We start from the raw sequence: 26825 nt of genomic DNA on the forward strand, positions 1-26825 counted from the left end.
GCTAACAAGTCTCCCAACATTTCCTGAGAGCCTTGTGACCAACCCAGCAGGGAGGCAGGCACACAGGGTCACGAGCAGTAAGTTTCCATCCTTGTATGAAGGCCACTGTCCACTGCGCGTATGCTGAACAGCCCACCTACCGTTCCAGCCACCTACAGACTGAGAGTGTGAGGCTTGCAGCGTTGACACCTCCCATCTGGAGGGTTTAACATCTCTGCTCAAAGGCAAGCTTTCGGAAAATGGCAAGGAGAAATGGATTTAACTCAGAAATTGGATTAAAGTAACAGCAGGAGCATAGTCAAATAAAGGAAACCACCAGGAAATCGGAAAATATACCATAGAAAGGTGATATAAAGCAATAGTTTAGGATGCATGGGTCCATCAGAGCCAAGTTTTATATGGAGTGGCCATATGACCTTTGACAAGCATCTTTCCCTCATTAAAAAGCCATGCTCCCCGTGACAGCTGTGATGAGGTATATCATGTGATTATGTATATCAAGTGTTTAGCATCGTGCCTGGCTTCTAGGAAGCTGTCGATAAGCGTTAGTGCTTGTGTTGCTGGTCTAAGAAGCAGATAAGGCAGCAGAGATGCTGGAGAACTCAGGGCTCAGGAAGAAGAGGGACCCTCGGGTGGGTGGAGGGCTGTTCAGTGATGAAGAGGTCATCAGGAGTCAGGGTTGGATGGAGTTACACTTGACCCCAGAGAGACTAGTCTACCTCATGGAGGGTCTTCACAGACTAGCTTAGTTGTTGTTTCTTCTGTTGTGCTGTTCTGCCTTTCAGACGCTGGGCTCACAGGTATGTGCCACCGTGCCTGGTCCCACAGAATATGTTTTAATTTGTGTGCCAGGTTACAAAGGAAGACTTTAAATGTTTCTTCTAATGTTACAATGACAAGATTTTATGACTCCAAGTACTTGCAAACAAAGGAACACAATCACTTTATATATATATATATAGTGTGTCAAGCTTCTTAAAGCATCTTTAAAATACCAAGATGTCACTGGGCACAGTATTCAAATGCCCACAGACAATACTGAGCCTGATTCATCCTATTTAAAACCTGCACAACACCACTGAACTTAATTCGGAAACAAAGCGCAATGCAAAACTGGGTACCCTCCTGAGAAGCAGTCTCTATGTGGGCATAGATCCTTCAGGGGTAATTCCCATCGTGCACGCTGTACTTATTATTTATAGGCTTTATATTTATTTTTCCATCCAAACCTAGACTCATACTATTTTAGTGAACTAAAATATTAATACTTAGTTTAAGCATCATGAAATTTTTAAATATGCTAAAATAATGTTTATTCATCCTATAGTATGTATTTTAGAATCCTTGATTAATACTTTTTTAAAAGTTGTGGAGTGCTATGCATAACATTGATCAGCAGGGGCTAAAATGTAATTGTAATTAGAATTCAATGATACAGGTTTTCAGAGAACTATTTAAAGGTATGTCTAAATCCCTAACTCCCAGTTCTCCCCGTGGACATCAGCTCATGCACACCACCACCCTGCTGCACGTGAAGTCCCCAGCCCTGAAGACTCCGGAGATAGCACAGGCTCAGATCTGCATGCAGCTGACAGATGGAGCACGCGGCAGAGGCATGGTGCAGAGTTATTTCATTTTCTTTGGAGAAGGAAGCTATGGGAAAAATATTCTCCACTTAATCTATTTTATTTTCAGCAAGGTTTTACCTGTAAATATTAATTTATACACCAGCCAAACTCGCTAGATGCTTCAGCTGCATGAATATCAATGAAATAAAGGAAGGCAAATTTTTTAAAAAAAAAAACAAATTTAGAGTATCTTCTTTCCTAGGGCAAAAGGGGGAAAACTCCAAGAATTTAAAATTCCATCCCTGCGGTTTCTAAGACAACAAACACCTTCCATTTCAATAGGGGAGGTTTGAAAAGTGGAAATTACAAAGCAAAATCTACAACATTAACAACAACAAAAAAATCACATATGCCTTATTTCCAAACACCTTAAATGCTTTCCAATGAAAACACTGCTGTTCCCCCAAACTTTCCCTGACTGAGACCATCACCACCTGACCAGTAGAGACAGTGCAGATTTGATGAGTTTGCAGGAGAAGGGAGAAAGGAAAAGCAGTGAGCCCTGAGGGCTGGCTCTCTTATGAGACAGGCATGAGTGAAATCAACTCACTGACAGTGTTCAGCTTCTCTTTGAGCCATTATCTCTGTATCTGTGATTAATGAAAACAGTCCAAACAGTAAGGATAGCCACAGGGAAAATGAAAAAAGAGAAAGTTTTGATTTTAGGTTATATAAGTTTCCAGACAGCAAAGGTCAGCAGCTCTTCTGGATTTGATAGCTCCCTCCCTAAACCCAAGGGCAATTCACCTCCTTGCCTCCTGAGGGGCAACTTCTGCCCTCTGGGTGCTCCCTGCCCACTGGCTTGGATTTTAACCGGAACTCCCAGTTCCAGGCTCAACAAAAGAGGTAGAACACTCCCAACTTTCATCTCCTAGGAGACTCTTAATCTTTGGAGCTTTGTCATAGCAGAGAGATGGCCTGAAGAGGAAAAGACATTTCCATTTCCTCTTACTTCTACTTCCTTGTAGGTTAGCATGAGCTGACATCAGGCCAAAGGTTTATGGGTATCTCAGGCTTGGAAGGTCCTTTCTTCTCTCTGGCCACTAAGTTTACATACTCCTACCTACTCAGCTAAGCCCCGCCCATTTCCACACCATTGTACAAAGCCTTCTGCTATGAATTGAATGATGGGTGCTCTCAAATTCATAGTTGGAAATTCTAACCCTCAATGCAACGTGAGCAAGAGGTGGGGCCTTTGGAAGATGTTAGGTCATGACTGTGGAGCCCTCATAACTGGATTAGTGCCATTTGAAGAGACGGGGCAAAGATGACAAAGGTCAAAGGACCAGAGCACCTGCTTTGAGATACATCTTTGGGGAATGGGGTGTAAAGTTTAAGGGTAGGAAGAAGGGGTGGGTGTGGGAGGAGTTTGGAGGGAGTATGGGGTAGATATGATTAAAACAATATTTATGAAATCCTCAAAGAATTAACAAAATATTATATTTTTTTAAAAGAAAGAGGGTGAGAATTTTGATTTGAGAGATTTTTATTGTTGTTTTGATCTCCTCTACCCTCCCGCCACCCTTCTCTCTCTCACTCATTCTGCCCTCCTGTTACAACAAAATGAGAAGGCAATGATCTATAAACCAGCAAAGAGGACTTTGCCAAGAACCCCGCATGCAGTACTCTGGTCTCAAACATCCCTCTTTAAGCAATAAGCCCTGTGTTCACTGTCCACGCTAGGGCATAGCTCCTTAAGCTATGGGTGACAACGCTACACGGATCAAATACCTGAATGAGGAGGTTGTGAAAATATGGCCACAGTTAAGCATTTCTAAGCATGCAGGAGTCAAAACCTAATTCAAAATCAAATGTAACAAAGCCCAAGGTGTTTCCGGACGCACTCACCTGGTTCCAATGCAGCTTTCATTGCAACCTTGGTTTCGAACACATACTTGGCATGGCCCATGCCATCAGCTCCGTTACCACCACTCAGCCTCAGACACCTCAGGTCAGATTCTAGACTGTGTGTGCTGTAAACTGCACTGTCTTTACTGTACACACGGTTATCTGCTCATGGAAATTATGAACGATGGGGTTTTTAATATGTTCCTGCTGTCATTCTTGAGCAATAAGTACCAAGTTAATATATCTTTGTATTATATGCATCGTGTTAAGATGTTTGTAAGTTTTGGCATTTGGGGTCTTTTTTATTTTTCTTAATGGTTGCTGGAGAGACTGAAGAGGTGGATCTAACAGAAAGTCCTTATGCAAACACAAAGAACTCAGCTCACATCCCAGAACCTAGATATAAAGTTGGATATGCAGCATTGAAACAGGAAGTTGGCACAAAGTCCCACCCCTCAGCAAGAAGTTATTTACAATTGAAAGCTGGGAAGAAATGGAGTGGCCCTGAATGTAACAACCACATCCCAAATCGGGCTGCATGATCGGGAATAGCTGGCCAACACAAAAAGGCTCAATGTTTTTGGGGTTTTTTTTTGGTTTTTGTTTTTTTCTTTTTCATTTTTTTGGAGATATGTGCTTTTTGTTTGGTTTGGTTTGTGTTGGTTTCATTTTGTTTCTTAAGAGAGAGAACATGAATTTTGGTAAGGAGGAGGACATCTGGGAGGAGTTGTGGGAGAGGAAAGAATATGACCAAAACTGATTGTATAACGTTTTCAACGAATTTTTAAATGTTACATGCGGAAGCATATGCTTATAACACCTGCTGTTGGGAAGGGGAGGAAGAGTAGAGACAAGAGGATCCCAGAGGTTTGATGTCCAGTTCGATGTTCAATAAAAGGCCCTATATCAAACATTAAGGTAGCGAGCAATAAAGAAAGATATCCAGCACTGGTCTTGGGCCTCCATGCCACACATATGCAAATACTCATGAGCACACTACACACATACATACCCAACTACTGTTTCAGTAGCTGACTTGAGTTTAACCTGAAAAACAATTGAATGAATTTTGGTTTGGGATTAGGCCATGTTTTCAAACAATTTCTGAGGCGACTGTAAACATACTTTTGTGTGTTAAATATTTAAATATGTAAATATTCTGTGAATCTTACTGCTCATCATGAAGAGCTACAAAATATCGATCAACTCCAAAAGCGCCGAAGATGCTCTGCAGTGTTAAATATTCACCTAAGACTTAAATATTTATGTAAAATAAGCAAACACATTCACCTCCCCACTCTGCACATTTGCTCTCATCTAAAAGATGCCAAACTGCATATGGCAGAGAATTATCTTAAAATACATTTCTTAATGAACATTAACAGTAGATGTTTGGCCGGGCAGTGATGGCTCATGCCTTTAAGCCTAGCACTTAGGAAGCAGAGACAGACAGATCTCTGGGTTCAAGGCCAGTCTGGTCTACAGAGTGTGTTCCAGGACAGCCAGGGCTGTTACACAGAGAAACCCTCTCTCAAAAAACAAAGAGAAATAAATAAATAAAAATAAACAGTAGGTGTTTGATGGGTATAGCTATTTTATGTATTTATGTTCCTATGGTTGCATAAAAACATCTCAGACAACAAAGGATCATTAAGAGGAGAATACTTAAGATGTCTGGGTTGGTGCCATTCTATTGAGCAGCCCAAGCTAAGCAAAACAACTTTCCTAATAACTTGGGCTTCCTCAGATGAAGTCAAACTTTCTTCTGAACCCCAATAGGTTGTCCAGTGATGTAGCCTTTACTAAATCACCTCATAGAGATCATTGTTACTTTGCATGTTAATGAGGTCTCTCCAGCAGCATTTTAAGTAGCAGGCTAGCTTAGTTTGGTGTACTCCCTACAACCTGTATGAATCGATGTCAAACATGATGGATTCATCTGTAGGATGCATGCTTCTGAATGAATACTGATTGTCTGTTTTGCCAATTAAGAGAGAGAAGAACAATGAATGGATAAAATGCTCACATCTCTTCACTCTATTCTATTTCTCTTTGTGGAATGGAAATTTATCATTTACACCAAGAACTCTTTGCCATTATCTGACCAGGCCTGTCATAGCATTCTGTCTTACTCAAGTCCACTCTCATCAGCCCAGGTAAGTCTGCAGTGAATAAACACATTCTCCTTCTCTATGAAATTCTCTTCCAATGGACTACATTATCCATATTTCACCAAAATGACAACTTAGCAGAATATAATAAATGTTTTACTTAGTTATTCCCATTTAAATAGAAGAAGATAGTGACATGAATTGAAATTTAATATACTGAATTCCAGTCTTCTTCTGACTGTCCTGGGAGGAATATGGCTTCTAGAGTGAGAACCTCTGGAGTTTTTCAGTGCTGCCATCTGTGACACTTGTACCCAGTGACAGGGATGAGGATTACACAGAACATCTCTGAGAGAAAAGAGTTCTTCCCTCAGTAAAAAATAGCAATCATTGTCTAGTGTGAGCCTACTATTTGAATCTTTGAATCACCACACTAAATACAGAAAAAGATTAAAATTAAAATTAAACAAAGTAATTCACATTTCTGTGGGATAATGCTCTTGTATCCTGTGAAGATTTGGCAATTGCATTGGCTTAATAACAAGTCGATTGGCCAGTAGTCAGGCAAGAAATAGAGGTGGGGCAACCAGGCTAGAAGAATTCTGGGAAGAGGAAAGGCTCAGTCTGTAGTTGCCACCCAGACAAAGAGGAAGCAAGATGAGAATGCCACATGGCTAAACAGAGGCAAGAATTATGGGTTAATTTAAGTTGTAAGAGCTTGTTAATAATAAGCCTGAGCTAATATGTCAAACAGTTTAGAACTAATATAAGCCTCTGTGTGTTTCTTTGGGATTGAATGACTGAGGGACCAGGCAGGACAGAAACTTCTATCTACATCACATCCAAAATGAACTTACTGCTACCATCCATTCCAAGAGTTAGTCAGCTATTCCTCCTTACCCATAATTCCACCAGAAGTTCTGGGGTTCTAAGAAGGTCTAGGCCAGCCAAAATGCTTTTTTTTAAAACTAAGGGAAAATTTTGTTCAAGCACATAAATGCTATGAAATTTAAGAAAAGTTTATCTTTGGGTCACCTAATCACTCCTTTGGAATGCTATTATTTAATTAAGTGATTCTTAGGGCTACCACATGGACTTCAATATGCTATTTTCTTAACTCACCTGGCTGGATAGGGAGCCAATGAGATCCAATAAAAAGCTTGACCATAGGATAGCCAAGGCATATCCCAAAATTGAGTTGACCAAAATTATGTTTTGTTTTATTTCTTGACCAGTGATTCTATGTTAGTCTACTGTTCTCACATGATAGTGTTAATACAAATGGTTGAGAGGTACAAATCAAAACATCTAAGAGTGGTAGTTTTATCACAACAAATATTTACGGTGCTCACTGGAGATCAGCTCTTAGCTTTGACCTCTGAAGTTTGTCTTGTTAGCTAGAGTTCATTAGAAACCTTCAGAAGAAGTAGGGTTCCTGACAACTTTTTCTACATATACAAGCTATGTGTGAAGAGATTAATCTTCTGGTCTATGATCACAGAGCTAATAAACATTATATCAGATTTTGAACCGAGCAAGTCTGACTGTAGAGCCTGACCTGTTTCATAAAATTCATATTCATCTGTTCTATTCAAAGGAATATGAGTATCACTAGAAGAATTATTACAATATTCTACCCTTTCAATAGACATCTTATTATAAGAATAATGATCATATCTATACGTTAGAAAATGATGAGAAATCTGCACAAGCAGGATGCACCATTTGTGGTATAAGCAACATAAGCACAAGCATTCTGAGGATGCTCATAAATGGAATTGCCATAATGTGAATATTTAGATTTTAAAAGTAGAAAGTTATGCAAACATTAATCAAAATTAGATTTTTTTCCCCTCAATCCAGATGAGGAGAAACAGGGGGGAGCTGGTAGCGTAAGAGTGTTACCATGCACATAACCCGAAGAGCCTTGTGTGGTACTGTGAGGTGGGAGATGTGGAGAAATAAATGTGCCTTCACTGAAGTTTTGACCAGCCAATAGGCTAGTGTATCAGGGAACTCAGCCTCCCCGTGCTTAGCAGGAAACTTGAAGAGACTTGAGAACACAAATGGCCATCAATGAACACATGCCTACTGGTTTCTGGATCTAATGCAGGAAAACTGCAGCGACTGGCCTCATTCTAGAAACAGATCAAGGCGTCTGTGGGCAAAGCTATGCTCAGACCCCTTCATCGTACCAAGTGTTTGCTACATATGCATATATTTTTAAGAATGCTTAGGAAAGTCCCCCTGTTACAGAAAGAGAGAGAGAGAGAGAGAGAGAGAGAGAGAGAGAGAGAGAGAGAGAGAGAGATGTTTCCTTCTTTGGCCAGATTATGTGTTATATCAATTAAGTGGATAAATAGGCCCTTTCCCCAGAGTGGGAGAAGAAGAGCTTCTGGTGACCCTCTATTGATTAAGACTGCTGTAGAGTGTTATTTGCAATCCAGCTGCATAATGGAAATCAGGAGGTAGCTGTCATGGTTTCTAAAGACAAATTGCTGGGAGCTGAGACAAATCATAGCCTCTTCACTTCTTACTGTTCTCAACTCCCAGTTAATGTGTATCTTACAGTCTACATTTTTAAAATCAGTTTTCCTAGTGGTCTCGTGAGTGAAAAATGATAACATGGATGGCCCTGCTTTTGAGATCATGTTTTAGTGACCAGGACACTGATTGTGACTTCTGAGCTATTTATTATTTAGGAAAGAACACAACATCCAAAGGGGCACACAATTGAACCGAGATCCCTACATAAGCCTCTGTGATTGCAACCCCTAAGAACAGAAGATTAACCAGGTGTGAGTCAAAAGACAAAAGGCTGCTGTCAGTCAGAACGTGGCTAAACCTCATTTCTGTTTTGCATCCTTTATTTGCTAAGTCAGCCAGCAAGCAATTTATGTGGAGCGTTGGTTCTCAAAGCATGGGCTGTGAAACAGCAACATCAGCAACACTTGGGAACCTTTAGAAATGCCAGTTTTCAGACCGTTCCTGGATCTACTGAATCAGAAACTCTGAAGGTGGGCTCAGCAATCTGTGTTTCAACAAGGCCCCGGGGTGATTTTGATACAAACTGAGTTTGAGAGCCACTGAACCGGAACCACACACTGCCTCCAGAGTTTAAGCTTCCTTAGGAAGAGGTAGCCTTTCGTTGTTAATAAAAAGTAAATTAAATAAAAACCAAATCTATGAAAGACACCTGTGCTGAAAGCCAAATAAAATCACAGCAATCTTTAGCTTTTCTGTAAATCCAAAACAGACTAAAAAAAATTAAATAAAGAAATAAAGCCCTTAAAATAAACACTTTTTTATTTTATTTTAATTACCATCCTTAGGGAAAATGAGTAGAAAAGTGTTTTCCTTATGCAGATTTATTTATTTATTTATTTATTTATTTATTTATTTATCTCTACTATAACTTTTTCCAGAAAGGTTTATAGACCACTTTTTAGACAACAACAAAAAGAAGTATTTCATCCAATCACAAGCCATTCTCCTAGAAAGGCTTTTCACAACTTTTCAAACCTCCTCACTGCTCAAAGAGCCTGAAAGATGGGCATTAATCACTAAGTAAGCTTTTAAGATGTCTTCCATATTCACTGTTGGATTTCAGGCTATTTGGGGATTCAGAAGAGGAAAGAAAGAAAGCTTTAAATTCACCAAGCTTAAACATCTGTTAAACACAACAGGAAACATTATGGCCCTTTCATAGCCTGGGCACACGACTAGGACACTGGTTCAAAGTTACTTCGTGTTGAGCAAAGCCTTGGTCTGTGATAGCGCCTGAATTATGTGAGACAGCCTTATGGAGAGATGGGTTTGGTTATTCATAATGCAGCCTGTGTGTTGGTCCAAGAAAGGGTTCTATGATGCAAAACTTCCCACTAGAGCTAACAGGGTTCGGGTGAGGCCTTTGGCAGTATTACAACAGTTTTTCAAATGAAATAAAAAGAAACACTCTCTGATTACTTCCCTATTAGAAGCTTGTAAGAGTAAACTTTCGGCCTATCCATAATTAAAACCCACCAGTCACTAAAATGAAGGGGGAAAGTCTTGTAATTTCCCAACCCTAGACCGACACAGAACCACCTGGAAATTGTTCCAATTTCTTTGGTATCAGGTAAGAATTTGAGCATCATCTATGCAGGTAATTCGGACTTGAAGACTTGAGAATGACTAGGACAAACCTGCGTTAACCAACATAGAAGTCTCTCCTGCATATAGTAAGTAAAGAAAGAGAGTCATAAGGCGTATCTATAAATAAAATTATGTCTGCATGTGTCATTTTATTAATAGATGTGCCAGGAAGTGGACTCTTTCCATCCCAGACTGTTGATTGCCTTGGCGGCTCCTGACACCAGACTATTATTTGTGACTTGAACCTTCCAAAATGAGAACATTCTCATGTATAATACTTGTTTTATTTTTCACTTTAAATATCTATCTAAAGAAGGCGTGGCCGTGCAGGAGCAAGAGGAAGTACATGAGAACAGGAACTCCCAAAGTGCACTTCTTGCTTTTTTTCCACCCCTTACTCCTTCTGTTTCTTTTCCTAAGAGTTACACAGAAAGTAAAATTTGATTTGATTTTCCTGTCTGACTAACTATTATTTCCAGTATTTGGTATTGGGATAAGTAAGTACATAGAAAGTATGGTTGATTCCGCCGTTCATCCATTCCTTCACGTGTTTGTTGGGCTCCTAGACAGGGTGAGGCTGGGGCTAGAAATGAGATCACCAGTCACAAAGAAATGAATCCTGCCTGCTTGGTGTTGACTAGTAGGGATTACAGACAAACAGCTATAATAGGGTAGGATCGGTGCCAGGAAGAGGTAGTAGAGGCCACCTCTCTGGTAACCTTGTCAAGCAAAGCAGGGTGATTTTGCATAGCAGAGGTAGGCCTTTGTCCTGGGGTGCAGGGGACCATTTAACTCTGAGAGGCCTTGGGGAGGGAGACATTAACAAGTCTGCTGTGATGTAGATGTCCCCCACTGCACATCTGAAGTGTCCTTTCTCACTTGACACCAGTACTAGTGCCATGGTAAGAGGGGGCCCATCTGACTCTAAAGAGGGGGTGCTCTTTTTCAAGCAAAGATGCTTCAGAACTAAAGGCCTGATTGAAGGAATCTCGCTTTCCTCTTCACATGGTTTTTTTGTTATCAAACAGGAGTTACATGAAACGTTATTTATTTATTATTTATTTCATACGCTCACTTACCCATCCACCCTAACTAGATGAGCCTAAACATGGCAGATTTGCCTTTCATTGTTTACAGTTAATAAAACCCTTTGTGTGCAATAAATAACTCAAAAGACACATGGCTTTAGTAGTTGGTACAATTGAGTCTCTTGGGAAAAAAAATGTCTTCATAAATATTATAGACAAAGACTTGCAGGAGGAGAGAAATTTCTGTATTTCATTGACTTAAATGAAGATCAGTTTTGGTCATTTATAACTACCACAAATCCACATGGGGGGGGGATCAGCTAGCCCACACATAAATAAATCCACATGGAGGAATCCGCTAGCCCATGTACAAATCCACATGGGGGAATCCGCTAGCCCATGTATAAATCCACATAGAGGAATCTGCTAGCCCACACATAAATCCACATCAGGAATCAGCTAGCCCATGTACAAATCCACATGGAGAATCAGCTAGCCATCATTCAAATGATTTCCACTGATATTTCATTTGATCACTGTGGAAGGACACACCCCAGGATATCTAAGGTCTATTCTTCAAGAAGGGAAAATTAGCAATCGAAGTAAAGTCAACTAACCAAACAGGAGAGAGAGAAATATTGTCCCTTTGTGACCCATGTGTCTTTGTGGACATTACTGTGAGTTACTCCAGCATCAAATGTCACCTTTAACCTAAACTCAATCTTTACTTGAGGCAAGGTATACATTTAGTGTTTTGAGAAACTGGTTTCTTCCCAACCAAAGAGGAAGGTGGAAAACATGCTAGAAAAGGAAAACTATGTAAGCTTTTTAATAAACATAAACAAATTTCATCTCTGGGCATCTCAGTTAAAGTTTCCAAAAGAGACCTGATTCTAAAACTCTCTTTAAGTCCCCGTCTTCAGTGAGTTTTCTAAGGTTCGGGATCCCAGGCACTCTGCTACTTCACAACTACACATTATCCAAGATACCGCCGTTATCTAAAGCCATTAACTTGCTATAGAGGTCGCCTAGACAACCACTCTTCCTTCTCTCTCTCTCTCTCTCTCTCTCTCTCTCTCTCTCTCTCTCTCTCTCTCTCTCTGTGTGTGTGTGTGTGTGTGTGTGTGTTTGTGCGTGCATAGCAATGCTTCTATCAAGTTCAAAGCATTAAAATTTGATTCAGTGGCTTTCAAGCTCAGTTCTGCTCCCATCGTTTCTGAGGGCTATTGGGTCACATTTATTCCTGTTATGCAAACAGTCCCCAGAGGAGAGCAAGAAATTCTACTGATTGACAGGCCCTGCAGTTTGAGACGCTTCCTCAGAAGTGAGGAGAAAAGCAACATAAGCTGTACCTCCCCTCAGACTGAGAACCCCTCCTCCGGGGATGCTTTAGTGACACGTGGGCATCTCCTACTTCCAGGAACTCCGTGCTCCGACTCCCTGCCTAGCTCCCCTCTACGTTAAGTAGCTTGTTTTTCTCCTTTGCCTCAGAGTTTTAGTAAGAGAAACAAAGATAGAACATCACTGCTTCCCTAAGAACGAAGAGGAGATAAGTTCGACACACGGATTTCTGCGCATCCTTTTGGATTCTATGGGCCATATGCTATCCTGCAGAGACGACAGACCGCCCTAAGGTTCACTCCTAAAACCTACTTTCATTCATCATTCATCTCATCATAGCGTTGCCTTAAGAAAAATTAATATTTTTCGAAATGGAACTACATCTCAATCCCGAATGCAATCATTTGTTAATCATTCCTTTGATAACTATTATAATATGTCAAGTCAGTCCTAGCATACGGGTGTGAGCAGACGTCATCCACATTAAAGAGGGCCATTTTCTTTCCCATGAACAGCCATCATTATCTCCTAATTACAGCCACTGTGAAGTGCAAGCTGAAGGTTGCACATAAATCATGCGAGTAAATGGAAGCAACACGATGATAAGTTGGAATTATTTGATTTGCATTCTTGTGCTTCCGTGGGAAGATGGCAGGAACATCGACATACCCCCTTGGCTGATTGAGTTTTGAATGAGATCAGCTTCTCAAATCTAGCAATGTGGTTAAGACGTGTGTTAAATGTTTCTCTGTGCCAGGGTGCTGATGGTGGTAATGTCATCTATCAGCCCTCTTCTGGCTAAAAGTGACCTCCTCCCTACATGTCCATCAAGGGGTAACCAGGGACCTTTAGGTGACTGTGTTCAAAGGACCAAGAGTAATTCACTCCATCAGATAGAAGTCCTCTATGAGTATCCAAAAATAGCAAAAGAATTGTCTGATGAGGGAAGAAACAAGCAGAGACAAGACTGGTCCAATTTTATAAAAACGAAACCTCCCTTCTTACCTTCAGATGGCTTGAAATTTACTTCAACAGTCTAGGGGGGAAAGGGCACAACCAGGTACTGGTAGCATGTTTCACCTGCATTTTCTCACTAAAGAAACCTAACAGCCTAATATACAATTATTAGTATCATTGTCTTATAGGTAAGTTCATTTTGTGACAAAAAAAATAACATAAATGAGCATTGAATATCTCAGGTTAGTACCTTGTATCGCTCACCCACTCTTCAAATTCTTGTGTGCTTTTAAATGCTATCCAGACCACAGAAAAACACAATGGATAGAAATAAATAACTGTGGGGTAACAGGCACAGTGATGGATACACACAGGGAAGACCCCAGAAAGGAGAAAATCATCATGAAGGTTTCCCTCCTCTCTAATAGTGGGTCACGTGAGGAGGGAGGTTGAGTAGGAGAAAGAAGGGCTGGGAAATAGCTGGTCTGAACTCTAGCCATGAGGGACAGATCAGAAGTCCCGAGAAGAACCCTAGATCCTGTAGATGGGAGGACCCTGGAGGAGTACTGGTTCTGTGTCTTGCCTCTGAGTGAGGAGAGAGTCATCCCTAGGGGCGCTGTTACAACTGCCCAGCTTCCCTCCATGGCTTCCAGAGACGGCCAATGAGAGACCTTTAGCTGCCAGTTCTCATTACGTCCTTTCACTGCCAGGAGACTCTTCTGATGTCTTGCTAAAGTGTCTCCCATACTCCCTGGAGCCTTTTTGTCCCCCTTCGGAATGTCTTAAACACAAGGCTCCTATGAAACACAGAGCGGCCTCCTCCTTTGAGGCAATGTCATCAGTCTGTAAACAGCCATTAAAATACCTCTTAGCATTCTCATCCCTGAATGAAGGAGATTTGTGCAGAGGCTGTGGAGCCTCCTGGAGAATGTTACAGAGAGGATTCCAATAGGAAACACAGAACAAACTAGACTGGCCCCCAAGGTAGCTTCCCAAACCAGAAAGCCTTTGACTTAATATTTTTTCATCCTTTTCTGTGAAGTTCTCCATCACTTTGTTCATTTTTATCCCTCTGTCATCAGTCCAACTTTAAGTCTAATATGCATAGGAATAGTTTTTTTATTATATAAAATAAAGCCTCATTAATTCAGGTTCAGTTGGAAAAGTCAAATCCCAATGAGTAAGAAATCAGAGTGAAAAGTATTTTCAATTTAAAAATCATGTCTATTTCAAAAGACTACATAATGGATATTAATAAATAAGATGAGAAAGTTAATAAAAACGGTAAGTTACAATAACTTTATTTTTTATGATACTTTTTACTTTCAAAGTGTTTTCACATATATTATTTTATATTGGCAATTTTAGTCAATATTATAAAGAAAGTGTACAGATAATAGATCATCAAACCTAAATCAAAATGTCTTGATTGCTTCCTACCAAATTTGAACTATTAACTCAACAAGAATTATATGTAATCAAGAATTATATGCAATTATTTTCAGTCTGCCTCCCAGTATTCTGAATTAACGAGGTTCTGCTCTGTTCGAGTTATAATAATCCTGACAACTTTATGGCCATCTTATCTTCTAGAGTGTCACTACCATCTACACATTAGTAATAAATAGTTTCTTCACACAGGAATTCTTGTCATAACAGAGCATCCCACCTTGAAGAAGTTTCACCAAGTAAATTATCTCACAGGTACCTCAAGTAGAAAAGAAGTGTTCTGTACGATAAATGTGCTAATGGTTTATGATTCTCCAAAGATGCTTGTTTTGACTTAAAGTGAGCCTCTCTGGGGAAGTTAACCCAAAACAGCAAAGACCAAACACATCACAGAACTTACCAACATTATCTTTGCGAAAACACATTCAGGATTAATCCATTTAATTACAACTAAAGGAACTAAGGTGATACAGGGTAGAAACCCCAGCATAGAATATCCCCTTTGAGGAACTCAGTGCTGTATACAGGGTCTATTGGCATCTTCATCTCCACCTTCTTCTTTAAACCCACATTTAGAGCCATAAAGATCCCCGATTCTTTTACACTGGTTGAAAAGGTAATGTCTTTACCTACCTTAAAAAGCCTTAAAATGTTAGCCACCATGATGGACACGGAGCTTGCTGCAGCACCTATGACACCAGAAATCTTATCGGGCTTAGTAAATATGGGTGGATCGCCATTAGCACACTTGACATCGGACGCATCTTTCTCTATCAACGCCTGCACGAAGGTTAGCGACTGCTCCAAAGCATAGGTGTCCCTGGAGCATGTGTCAAGGATCCGGACACCCAGGGTGATGTTGGAGAGGAGCTCGGGGTCCTTGTTAATCTGGTCGATGGCATAAAGCATGGCCTCTAGTCTGTGGATCCCCTTTTCCTTCTTCAGCTCCCCGCAAGGCACCCCTCTCTCTCCCTTTGCATGAACAGGAAAGAGACCTCCCAAAATGATGTCCCCGTCCACCCGGATGGAATGGGCATACTCCTGGCTGTGAGTTCTTTGCATCATTGTGAGGATCCAGTAGAACTTGGCGGTCAAGAGGAAGAAGCAAGGGCAAGAGGCTGAGCGCTTTCCCTCGCATACCATTTTCTCCAAGGATAGTATTGCAATCGATGACCCAAAGTTTATTCTTGCCGCAGAAGAAGGGGGACCACCTGAGGCTGCACCTTTTGGAGTCTACCATCAGGGCCCATGGGGGAAGGCTCTGGGGATTTCAGCAGGTTTTCTTGATTTGAACGTCACAGTGAATTTCCAACAGACCCTCGGTTCAGGTTTATTTCCACATAAAGCCAGCTTGCAAATAAATTAGAATAACATCTGAGGTTCTGATGTTGGGATGAGGTCAACAATTCACGGCCATGAACTCAACCCTGTAGCAGAATTATTCCTGGGGAGAAGAGAAAGGAAAAGAGGGGAATTAACTTCAGTAAGGCTGTATTTTTTTATATATACTTAAGCCCCGTCTGATCCAACTTTTTTATTTCTCCCATTCACTGAGAGCTAACAGTTTTTGGTCCCCTGTGATTCTGAACACCTGGCTGCTCTGCATCTAAGCAGGGAGATTGATGACGTGTCTAGAGCACGAGAAATAGAAAAGCATCAGCAGCTAGATCGCTTCTTTCAGACCAGAGCATATTTTTATTTATCACTTTATTTCAATAAGTCTTATTTCCAGGGAGGTACGATTCCTGTGATCGATGGCATTATTTCTTGTCGAACCTGCTTTACCTTTTACAGCTATATAAATTTCTCATTTAACTCTTGTCCACGAGATAATGAAAGGTGATTGTCTGTGAGGTGTTCAACAAGCCACTCATCTCTTAATGACTTTTATTTTTTAGTATCCCTGATTTCTCAGTGGGAAACAGTGACTGTTCGATCCCAGAAAAGGAAGGAAGAAGGAAGAAAGAGGGAGGAGAGAAAGGGAAAAACAAGCTACCAAAAGATCTGAAAATATCTTGTAGCATGCAGAAACACTTAGCAGAGAACATCTGCTACCTCACATCAACAATCTATTGTTCTCTGGTAATAAAAAAAAAAAGTCTTGAAAATTAAACATATAGGGAGGGTTACATGTGAAGATCTTCCTGTTAACATGGTCAGAGTTCCCAATTAATTTGCCAGGGTGAAGCAATGGGCACACTTGCAGTTCTGAAGTAAACGTGCCTTAATCTGAGAATCACTAGACACACATCAGAGATGGAGATCACTTGGAAAGCTTCTTAATTTTGTCTGACTCGGTGGGGAAAACAGTCATTTCACCAAGACTAGAAATAACCTAGAATGAAAGCATCTATGGGCAAATTGAGGGGAAACTTCATCCCGGGGCCTTCGTCCTTAAAGAATTCCACAAGATCCTTACAGAACAATTCTGAAGTTTAACTGGAAATGAGAACTGACGTAACAAAGGGAATCTGAGATTTGAAATGCATGTAGTATGAGCAGAATAAGCAGCAACAACATATTCTGGCAGGATGTTTAATCTAATGTTCATTTCTAACCTATTTACACTTGAATCTGAAATCTGGACCGTTTCCCTTCACCCCCAGCCAACCAACATCTGCTTGTATTTCCCATTCACTCCATTCACTCATTCAAGTTCCAGTTCATAAAATTCTTTTTCCATCTTCTTTGTCCTGAAAAAAAGGATGGTGCCTCCCTGGGGGACAACTGAACATATGCACAAGTGCCTTCAGAGAAAGCTGCACTGGTTTTCACTTCCAGGTTTGAAAAGAGGCTCTTAGCCCACCACTGTGCTGCCTTCCTGAGTGTGCACTGGGAGCCCCAGCCAAGTGCTGGCCCTTCTGCTAAGATGCTTCCAGGCTGCCTGCACAAAATGGCCCTTGATTCCCTCTGCACTGCCCCAAAGATGCCGTCCTTTTCCGATTATCTCACCGCTCAATTCACCTGGCAGCTGCTTCCCCTCAGAGTCCCCAACCACCTCCCCTGAACTATTCCACAAAAGGAAACACTTAGGAAGGAAGCACACCTGAGTTTCAGGATGAAACCGGATGTGTGCAATTAATTACTGGTGAGTACAATTGGGATTGTGTTTTACAATCTCACAAGGAAGACTAGTTACATAGTGGTAGAATGTCAATAACTCTGACCACTACTTTAGAGTTTGAGACCAAGTCCACACTGGCTGAACCTAGAATAAATGGGCAAATGAAGAATAAATTTCAATGTCCCTGCCTCCCACCAGCTGCAACACTTGGGAGAGCAGGCCCTGCACCTCATCTGGGCAGCACAATGGAGCCAACTCTGTTGGCAGAGGTGAGGGTCAACCACGGTATTGTGAGTGAGGGAAAGCCATCCCCACTACTCATCTGTCTTGGGGTACCATGGGCAGGGGAGAGATGCCCACTTCCCCGCCCATCAAGCCTAAAGTAAATAGAAGGGCTGGCCCTAAGATCCTAAGAACAGGAGAGCTATCCCTGCCCCTCCTCAGCTGCAGCACTCGGGAGAGCAGCCCCTACACCTCACCTGGGCAACACAGTAGAGCTGGCCCTGAAGGTGGAGAAATGGCCCCTCCCCCTTGCTGGATAACATAACTTGATGGTGAAGACAGGTGAGAGTTGGCCGGCTGACCAACCATGCAAGTACCCAGGCCCAGAACCAGGGTTATGTGCTGGCCCACCCCAACATCCACCCCATCTGTGACCTGCTGGAGCACTGGAGCAGGTGGGGGGGGGATGGTGTTGGTCTTTCAGACCCAGCTATCCACAACAGGATGTCCAGGGAGAGTTGCGGTTAGGCATTGATGGGGTAGCAGACACCAGAGGCTTCGAACCATACCAGTGACTATTTGCAATGAATGCTTGCAAGTAAAAATATACGGTCAAAAGGGCTTACTATGTGACTCACTGTGACACACTGCAGCTTCCATGACGAGATTGTCCCCTTCTTCCTTTTTTTCTTTTTTCTCTTAAATTTTATTTTGTTTCATTGGAGGGGGGGGCAGATGGGTGGGATTGGGAGGCATAATGTGAAAGACAAAAAAAATAAATAAAAAGAAAGTCAAAAAAGAAGAAGAAATTCCAAGGCTGGGCCTGTACTCCAAAGCCTTTTTTCATTATACCAAAACCAACGCAAACCATTCCACGCCTAAGAGAACAAACAGTTTTCAGTTACAGACAAACACGGGCTCCGTCTCAGGTTTCTGCATCTACTCACAAGACATTAAGTTAGTTCCACTTGCCAATGTAGTCCTAGAAGTAATAAAAATTAGTCTCTTTTCAAATTATTGGTATTTGCAATAACGTTTAGTCTCTTTAGCGTCTCATAGTTCTGTTCAGAGCCCTAATTTAAAGAAAGGCTGGGGTATGGAAAGCAATGAGGCGGGAATCAACTGGGTGAGCAGGCAAAGGCAGTGAAGTGGAAAAGGGGGGGATTCCTCTTGAGTTATCCTCTACGGACAGCTTGTTGGGTTTTTGCTGGAGTTTCTGCCTTGGCAGCATGGAAATACTGCACAGAAGCTCTCTAACCCTTGGTTTTCTTAACTGTAAGGGGAGATAGAGCCTGCTAAGAGGCACACGCTACAAAACTGGATCTGGCCCAGGTGCAAGCTCAGTAAACTGGCATCAGTCCGGTCTGTTGTTCTTCTTCTACCCAAAGCAGCACGACTTTTTGACTGCTCACCCAGTTGGTGTAGTGTTCACTGGATTCTGTTCAACACTAGAAAAGTAAAATCAGAGCCATGTATAAAATATTTAAATATTGCAGTTGTTTCAGAGTCTGATACATTACCATGAAAATCACAGGCCTGATAGGTTCAGCTTCTCTATTAAATTCTAAGGAAAAATAATATGTGAAAGTCTGTGGAAGACTAACTACAAACGCTTTGATTCACGGCATAATCTTATACTGCTTAATCCGGCTCTCTTAGAATTCTTGTGGGCTTTAATCCAAACACTGTTGGAATCAATATTTTTAAAGAAATAATGACCTTTCTGAGCTACAGATCCGAACAGCTTCTCTTCATGTGTTGTGTTTGATTTAAAGTAAAATAGCTTTTCTCCCAAGCTGACCATGCCCTGGGCTTGGCTGAAACCTTTCCTGCGCAGACAGACTTCTTCACGAAGGTCAGAGTGCTGTTCTGAGGCCAGCAGCTGCTGTCACACAATGGTGGCTAGCATACATGAAGCTTAACCACGCCATCTTCCATTTCACCCTCCCCTGATGGAGGAAGGTCATTGGTTAAGTAATAAAGAAACTGCTTGGCCTCATAGGTTAAAACATAGGTGGGAGGAGTAAACAGAACAGAATGCTGGGAGGAAGAGGAAGTGAGCTCAGACTCGACAGCTCTGCTCTCTGGAGCAGAGACGCCATGCTCCCTTCTCCAGATGCCATAGCTCTGCTCTCTGAGGCACACATGATGAAGCTCCGACGCAGGATGGACGTAGGCTAGAATCTCCCTGGTAAGCCACCTCGTGGGCTACACAGATTATAAGAAATGGGCTAGTCCAGGTGCAAGAGTTAGCCTAGAAGAGGCTAGATATAGTGGGCAAGCAGTATTTAAAAGAATACAGTTTCCATGTAATTATTTCGGGGCATAAGCTAGCCAGGCGGCCGGGGTGCTGGAGATGCAGCCCCGCAGCTCCCTATTACTACACTCCCCTGCCCCTTCTAAGCACTGTACCACCGACACTGACTTTCCACAGACCTCGATGTCTTCACAAGCAAATTCCCTGGCCGGATTTTAGGCCTGTGCCGCGGGCCCACATTTGATTTTCTATGTGTGCTCCTTATATCAAAGTCTCCAACCTCATAACTGTATCTCAAAGGATTTCTAAATGCTGCTTATGATTAATTCCATTTAAGTGGGGTGGGGGAGAAGCACAAATAAAACAAGTTCAGTCCTAAGCCTCGGTAGAGTAAACAACAACACCCCAAAGTCATCAGATCCCTAAGGGGGACCCTGTTCTTTGAGACGGCCCCAGCAGTGCAGAAAAAGGCGGTGATGGTGCAGTGAGGGCCCCACCACCCCAGGGAAATCTTTCATAAATGTATGTATTTTCCAGTGGTTAGCTCAAGAAACAATAACGTGCAAATTAGAAAGGGACAGCTGTGGGACGTTTCCAGAAGGGATAGGGATATTTCTGGATCCCTCAAAGGATTGAAAACTATTCAGGCTTGCAAACTTTAAACCTGTTTTCCTAGCCAGCAGCTGCCAATGGAACAAGACCACCAGCACAAAGGGGATCTATCGAGAGCACCCCCTCATGCCCTCCTTCAGTGTGGACCACTGATGGAGTATGATTCCTGTACAATATATATCTTTTCGCGCAAAAACAGCATTCCCATACTGTTATCTGTCCGGCTCTTTAACACAAAGGGCTATCCTGGGGAAGTACTGCCGTCAAACCCAGGCATTCCCCACACCTGTGGTTCTTGAGATTGTTTGGAAATGCATGTGATTTCGTCGATGTCTCAGACTGCTGCCTGTGTCAATCCTTAGTGGGGACAGAAGGAGGCCTCCCTGGCAAGAGAGGCCTGGAATTGGATCCTGGTCTGGCAGTCAGCCATGAGCTGGGGACACTGAACAGGTCACTTCCTCTCAGTGTGCTTCCCCCTCGCTCATCTGTGAAGCAGTGATGTGACCCCACCAGCTCGAAGGTGTCTGCCAGCTTCCTCTTCTAAGACTCTGTGACTCAGTAATAAGGGACTATGGGATTATTGTCAAGCAGGAGGAGAGGGAGGTTTTGTCAACTGAGCACAATAACTGGTTTTGTTTGCAAGCAAGTAACCCCCACCCCACCCCCAATCAGCGAGAGAAGGTTCTAAAAGCTCATTTATATAGGCAGGGCAGATATTAAGAAAACCCGATCCAGAAGACCCTTAACTACTAAACAGACAAATTAGACTCTTGTTATTTGCATAACAAAAGAATTCACCGCAGGTTTCCTTTAAATATCTAAACCCCATGCATTTAAAAAAAAAATTGATTTAGAAGAATTCAGTTTACATCCTTCTTTGTAGATAACACAGCCATTGCACAAAAAGAGCACATTTATGGTGTGTATCAGGTTAGAAGAGGGGAAGAGACTGAAGCCAGCTTGCTGCATGCTCACAGTGCAACCTCATACGTATGATCTCATTTCCTCCTAAAGTTCACCTATAAGGTTGACATCACAGCCTGCATCTGGGCCTGAGAACCCGAGAGCAGATAGGTTATGTGACTGTATGAAATCTCAGGCCAAAGGCTGAGATCTCACATTAAGGCTGTAGTTTACAGTCTGTGCCCTACCCCAAAGCCTCTGGGCGTGAGACTCTGAGCTGACTGTGTAAGGTGTTAGCAGGATGCCTAGGGGTTCGGGAAGCCTGAGTCTAGTCTTTGGGTGAGTTACTTAGTCTGCTTTCTGCCCACCTGCTGAGCTGTGACATCAAATGTCATAATGTACACTGAAAGACTTCTTAGGCTGTCTAGTGATATGAAAAGGCAAAAGGATAGTATTGGCTTGATAACCAGACCCAGAACTAAACTATTTTGCTCATAGATCAAACTTAAATCTGAGGAAAACACTTTTCCATGACCAGCATGGAGGGTCAGACCTTAGCAACAGGCATGTGGCCGAGAATCAACTTTAGAAAGCTCAGACCAATAAATAAATAAATAAATACATAAATAAATTAATAACTCTAAGGAAAACTGGAAGGCCTAAGGGGTAGTTCTTAGAACAACGTTATGTGACCTGAAGGGCACAGGCATTCAAAGCACCCAAGGGGCCATTCTTAACATGCAAGACATTCTTCTGTAGTGAAAACGGGGAAACTTTTTAAGCAGTGAACAAACTATAACACTTTTAGCACTGAGGGTTATTACCACTGGAAAACCCAGCCAGCAGATTTGTATCTTAATGCATTCTCTCTTGCCTGGAAAAGTAGTGAATTAGCAATGCATGTGTTCAATAACCTCTAGAAAACTCCTCTGGGGCTTTTCCTACATCTTCCCATCTCTCTTTATCTGTTCCCTGCCCCTTCTACCCAAAGGACTGATGTGTCTTGTGGTCAAGGACCTCAAGACCATCCTTCTCTCGGCCTTTTTTCTCCCGAGAGAGTAAGTACATTCATCGGCGGGTGTCAAGCCCTGATGATCTCCCTCCAACTGGAACATCTGTGTTTTTTTAAATGATTCCTAAGAAAAGCCATAATATCTTACCACCACTAGTAGACCAGCATACAACCAAACAGAGAAAGGAACTGTTGCAGGCACCTTCTTTCCACAGTGTCCCCAAATCATCCCAACAGTGATGGGGCCCAGATGAGACAATGCTATGCTCAAGGTTCTTCCATTCAGTGGATGAGTCTGCTCTAACTTGCCAAAGCACCAAGAACTTAAAATCAAAGAAAACATACGTGGAAGGGAAGGGAAGAAAGGGTGAGTAGGAGGAAGGAAAGGAGGGAGGGGGAAGGGAAGAAGAAGGGAAAAAAGGGGAAAGAGGAAGAAAAGAAGGGAGGGAGGGAGGGAGGGAGGGAGGGAGTAAAGGAGAGAGGGAGGGAAGGAAGGAAAGAAAGAACTGAAACCTAAATTTCTAACAGCAAAGAATAGCTCCCTTGAAATGGAAAAAAAAAAAGATAAATATACAGCTGATTGCCAGGCTCACAACCTCTCTTAGCTTAACACGGAGTGACCACTCCTACTAGGCAAACCCAGGATGAGAGTCCGGTAGCACCCAAGCTTCTGTCCTGAAAACAGAAACAACTTCCTGGATCTTTCAAATCAGGCCTATTCAACAGGCACTGAGATGTGGTCAGATTTTTGCTATGGAGCTAAGCAAAAGATAAATCTATGCAACATCTTCTTCTAAGATGCTGAGACAGAGCAAGAGCACTCACTGACTAAAGCAGGGTCCTCTTGATGTTCCCCACAGGGAGGAAACAGTGGGAAAGAAACTTAGAAGGGAAACTATCATTGCGCAAGTATGTGTGTGCAGTATTCAATGTGCCATGCCCTAAAGACAATGGAACATTCTTACACAAAGATTGGCACTTGATACTGCCAATGTGAATGTCAGCTGGCCTGTTTGTTGCATAAATACCAATTAAACAAGCCCCGAAGCAGCTTCAAGCTGCCCAGCCAAGTCTGAAAAGAGCACATCACTCCAGGCCTCTAACTTTCTTCTGCACTCCTCCAGTTCAGCTCAGCTGGGATCATCCTTTTCCCTCTCCCTTTTGGATCTGAATGGCTGGAACTATTCAATCAGCCATAACTTGAAGTGGGGAGGGGGGCAAACAGGGCAGAGATAGCCAGCACTAATCAAACAGAATGACTTGAACCTATGCAACAGTATTCAGCTGTGTACTCAGAGTCTTCTTTCTTCTGAGAAAATGTCTCCTAGAAGCTTCCTTTCCTAAGTCGTTTCCACATCCCTTATTTAAGAGCAGATATTCTCTTTATCTCAGGTGTAGTACAACCTGTAGTTGACGCTGAGATAGGAAAACTGCATTAGAGAAGAACCATTTCCCTGGTGAGTGGGGGCTCTTTTCACAATTATCAGGCCACGTATTTGCAAGAGCGGGAGAACGCATTTTATACAGCTTTTTGTCTCCTTTCGAGATCTTTCCAGATACTCTTCACAAGCAAGTGACCGAGATAAACTCGAGTGGTTCCTGTAGCCATTTGCAATTATTGACAAACAGTTTCATAACGAAAAATGGAAATTACAGTCAAGCTGTTTATCCAAGATCTACCTGCTGGTGGCTCCTTCTCTCTTTTCATTTTTCTTTCAAGCAAAACACAAGCAAGCTATCGTCGGAATGCATTTGCCCTGATAGTAATTTGTCTTGCAAATACCTCCACCGCAAACCCTGTCTTCAGTTCTTTCAGTGGCAGAATTAATGGCCAAGATCCTAGTGTATTCTCGGGTGTTCACGAAATTCCCACTCTGTCGGGTCTATGGGAAAAGATCACCCCCGATTGACAAAAAAGGTATTCCCTCCAGGGGTGGAACTCCTGGGGGCCGAGGGGGGGGGGCTTGGTCTTCTGCAATTCACACACTACCGCACTACCGCTATCCTGTGCACACAGACTTTCTTTGAAGCCAGACTCCCCAATTTAGGCTAGAAGCAATTCCTCAGGGAAGCTCTGAGGTGCTTTCTTGCGCAACGGGTGACTCGCACGCGCCTCTGCATTTCATTTGCACCAAAGAAGCGTGTCAGACAATCGAGGGAGGGGGCGCTGGTGGGAATATGATTTTGTTATATTTTTCACCAACTGTATGAACCTCAAGGGACCCCTTTGAGTAGATGGGTTCACTCCGGCCTCGTGGCTGAGAGGTCTCCCTCTAAATCTCAGGCAGCAGCCACTCACCCCACCCGGGGAACCCTCCCCGCCGCATCTTCCTTTTCCTCCCAGTTCCTTAGACCGTGTAAGCCCAACGCAGAGTAGAGTGTAGGGCCGCTAGGAAGGACCTGGTTACTCTAGCTTTTTCCACGCACCCCGGCACCGCCCCAGTCCCCGCCACCAACACCCCCGCGCGCCCTCGGCTCCAGTCTCCTGAGCGCACCGGTCCGAGAGCGCCTCCGCCCCCGCCACACCTGCTGGCTGCAGACGCCCACACCCCTCTCAGGTCCGCCTGACACAGGGGCCACTCTGACCGTGGGTGCTGCCGAGGAGCTGCAGGGAGCGTCTGCCTTGGCTTCGGAAACTCTAGATCCTTGAATCTAGATCCCCCACCCCCAACAGGACTCGGAACTCCAGCGTTTTCCCCGGAGCTGGGGGGAGGGGGCAAGGAAATCCCAACCTCGCCGAGCTAACTGGGGGACCAAAAACTCAAGGCAGATTGTATGTGCTACGCAGGGATGCAGGTCTCAAGGACCCCCTACACTATCGGGCTTTTCCTACGACACCCTCCTCCCTCCCCAGTCCTCCCCACATCCCTGTTTGACATCCATCTAGCCGGAGCTCAGGAAGGCGGGGGTTACCCCAACTCATCCCGGAAGCCGCTAACTTCGGAAATCCCTCGCTTTAGATTCGCATAACCAAGGTACCTGGGCATCTCGGCCGGGCAAGTCCAGATTCCGCCAGGGCAGGTCCAGGAGGTCACTCAGGCCAAGCAATCCCAGGCAGAGAGATTTTAAAACCCTGCCGCCCCTTCGCACGCCCTGCTAGAGCATCCTAGGAGCGTCTGTCCACTCCCGTCACCCTTCAATCTCCCATTCACCGTCTAAACTTTTGGGGGATCACATCTCCAAGTCTTGGGAATTCCAAGCTAAGCTCCCTCTCTTCCGCACCTCTTCACTGGAATGTAATCATGGGAAGACAAGAGGGGTGGCCGCCTTGTTATTTGCAACGTAAAATCAACAGACACCCAATCAAGCTCCAATGCCCGGCCAGCCCCTCGCCCCCTGGTGCCCACTCTCCCACTCTCCCCATCCGCGTTTCTCCGCCCGCCAGTTCTTTCCCAGACTCAGGCGTGCAAAGCCATCTACTTGTGCCCAGAAAAAAAAAAGGCAGATCATTAAAGTAATCTGAGAAGAACGCATACACCTGGCTGTCAGCTGCACGGTTGGGGGGGGGGCGAGAAAATGAAAACGGCAATAAAATCGGGGGAGGTCCTACTTTTGCAGCCATTTGGGGTTGGGGGGAGAGTTGAAAGGTGGGGGCTTTTTTGCTATTGCTTTAGCACTTGCTTTCCTTTTCTGTGCCTGCTGCTCAACGGGGAGTCTTACCCTGCTCCCCGCATAGGGCGAGGTGAGGAAGCCCGCTGGGAGTCCGCAGCTCCATGTCAGCGCCGCCGCCGCCGTCGCCACCGCGCAAGGCGAGCACCGCGACCGCACTTGTGGCTGATCTCCGGACTGAGGGGGTTGAGCTGGCCAAGCCACCGGCGAGTCTCTTCCATGTGAATAACAAATACTCCCACCGGCGGCCGCGATTGGTCTGCTCCCTGCGCCTCCCGATCCTCCTCCCGCGACCATTCACCCCACGCGGCGCGTGGATCCGCGCCGGGGATCGCGCCCGGGATCGCCAATCGCTTCGCGCCAACCAGTCACCCCTAGAAGCGGGAGGAGGATCCCCGAGGGGCAGAGGCCCGGGCGTGGGTAGGGAGTGGGACACCCCAGTGGTAGGACCCCTTCAGCGTTCAAGTCCGAATCAACTCGGGGACCAGAAATAACAGAGTTCTGGTTTTTGTTTTTGTTGTTGCTGCTGCTGCTGTTGTTTAAATATCACCCCACCTGCCCCGCCCGGACAAAGAAGGGAGGGTTCGAAGACAGGGAGAAAAGAGGATGACTGGGGGAGGTACGAGAACCCGTGTCCACAGCGCCCAGTG

At 43.6% G+C, this 26825-nt stretch overlaps 1 protein-coding gene across 4 annotated transcripts in view; it reads right to left on the bottom strand.

The window, feature by feature from the left end:
• The window catches only part of Grm8 (glutamate metabotropic receptor 8), an 839480-nt gene extending 813104 nt beyond the window's left edge, over positions 1-26376 (bottom strand). The window contains exons 1-2 of one of the 4 annotated variants that reach the window (XM_026788600.1): positions 26227-26372; positions 15130-15940 (exon numbers count right to left, since the gene is read on the bottom strand). In XM_026788600.1, coding sequence (XP_026644401.1) covers positions 15130-15639 — 510 coding nt within the window. In that variant the 5' untranslated portion in view covers positions 15640-15940; positions 26227-26372. Of the gene's footprint in view, positions 1-15129; positions 15941-25092; positions 25134-25545; positions 25856-26226 lie in introns of those variants that run through there. The other 3 variants (XM_026788601.1, XM_026788602.1, XM_026788603.1) reach the window with 3 other exon arrangements.
• Between the last annotated feature and the right edge of the window lie 449 nt (positions 26377-26825).

This window comes from Microtus ochrogaster, unplaced genomic scaffold, assembly GCF_000317375.1.
Source record: "Microtus ochrogaster isolate Prairie Vole_2 unplaced genomic scaffold, MicOch1.0 UNK4, whole genome shotgun sequence".
Classification (NCBI taxonomy): Eukaryota; Metazoa; Chordata; class Mammalia; order Rodentia; family Cricetidae; genus Microtus; species Microtus ochrogaster.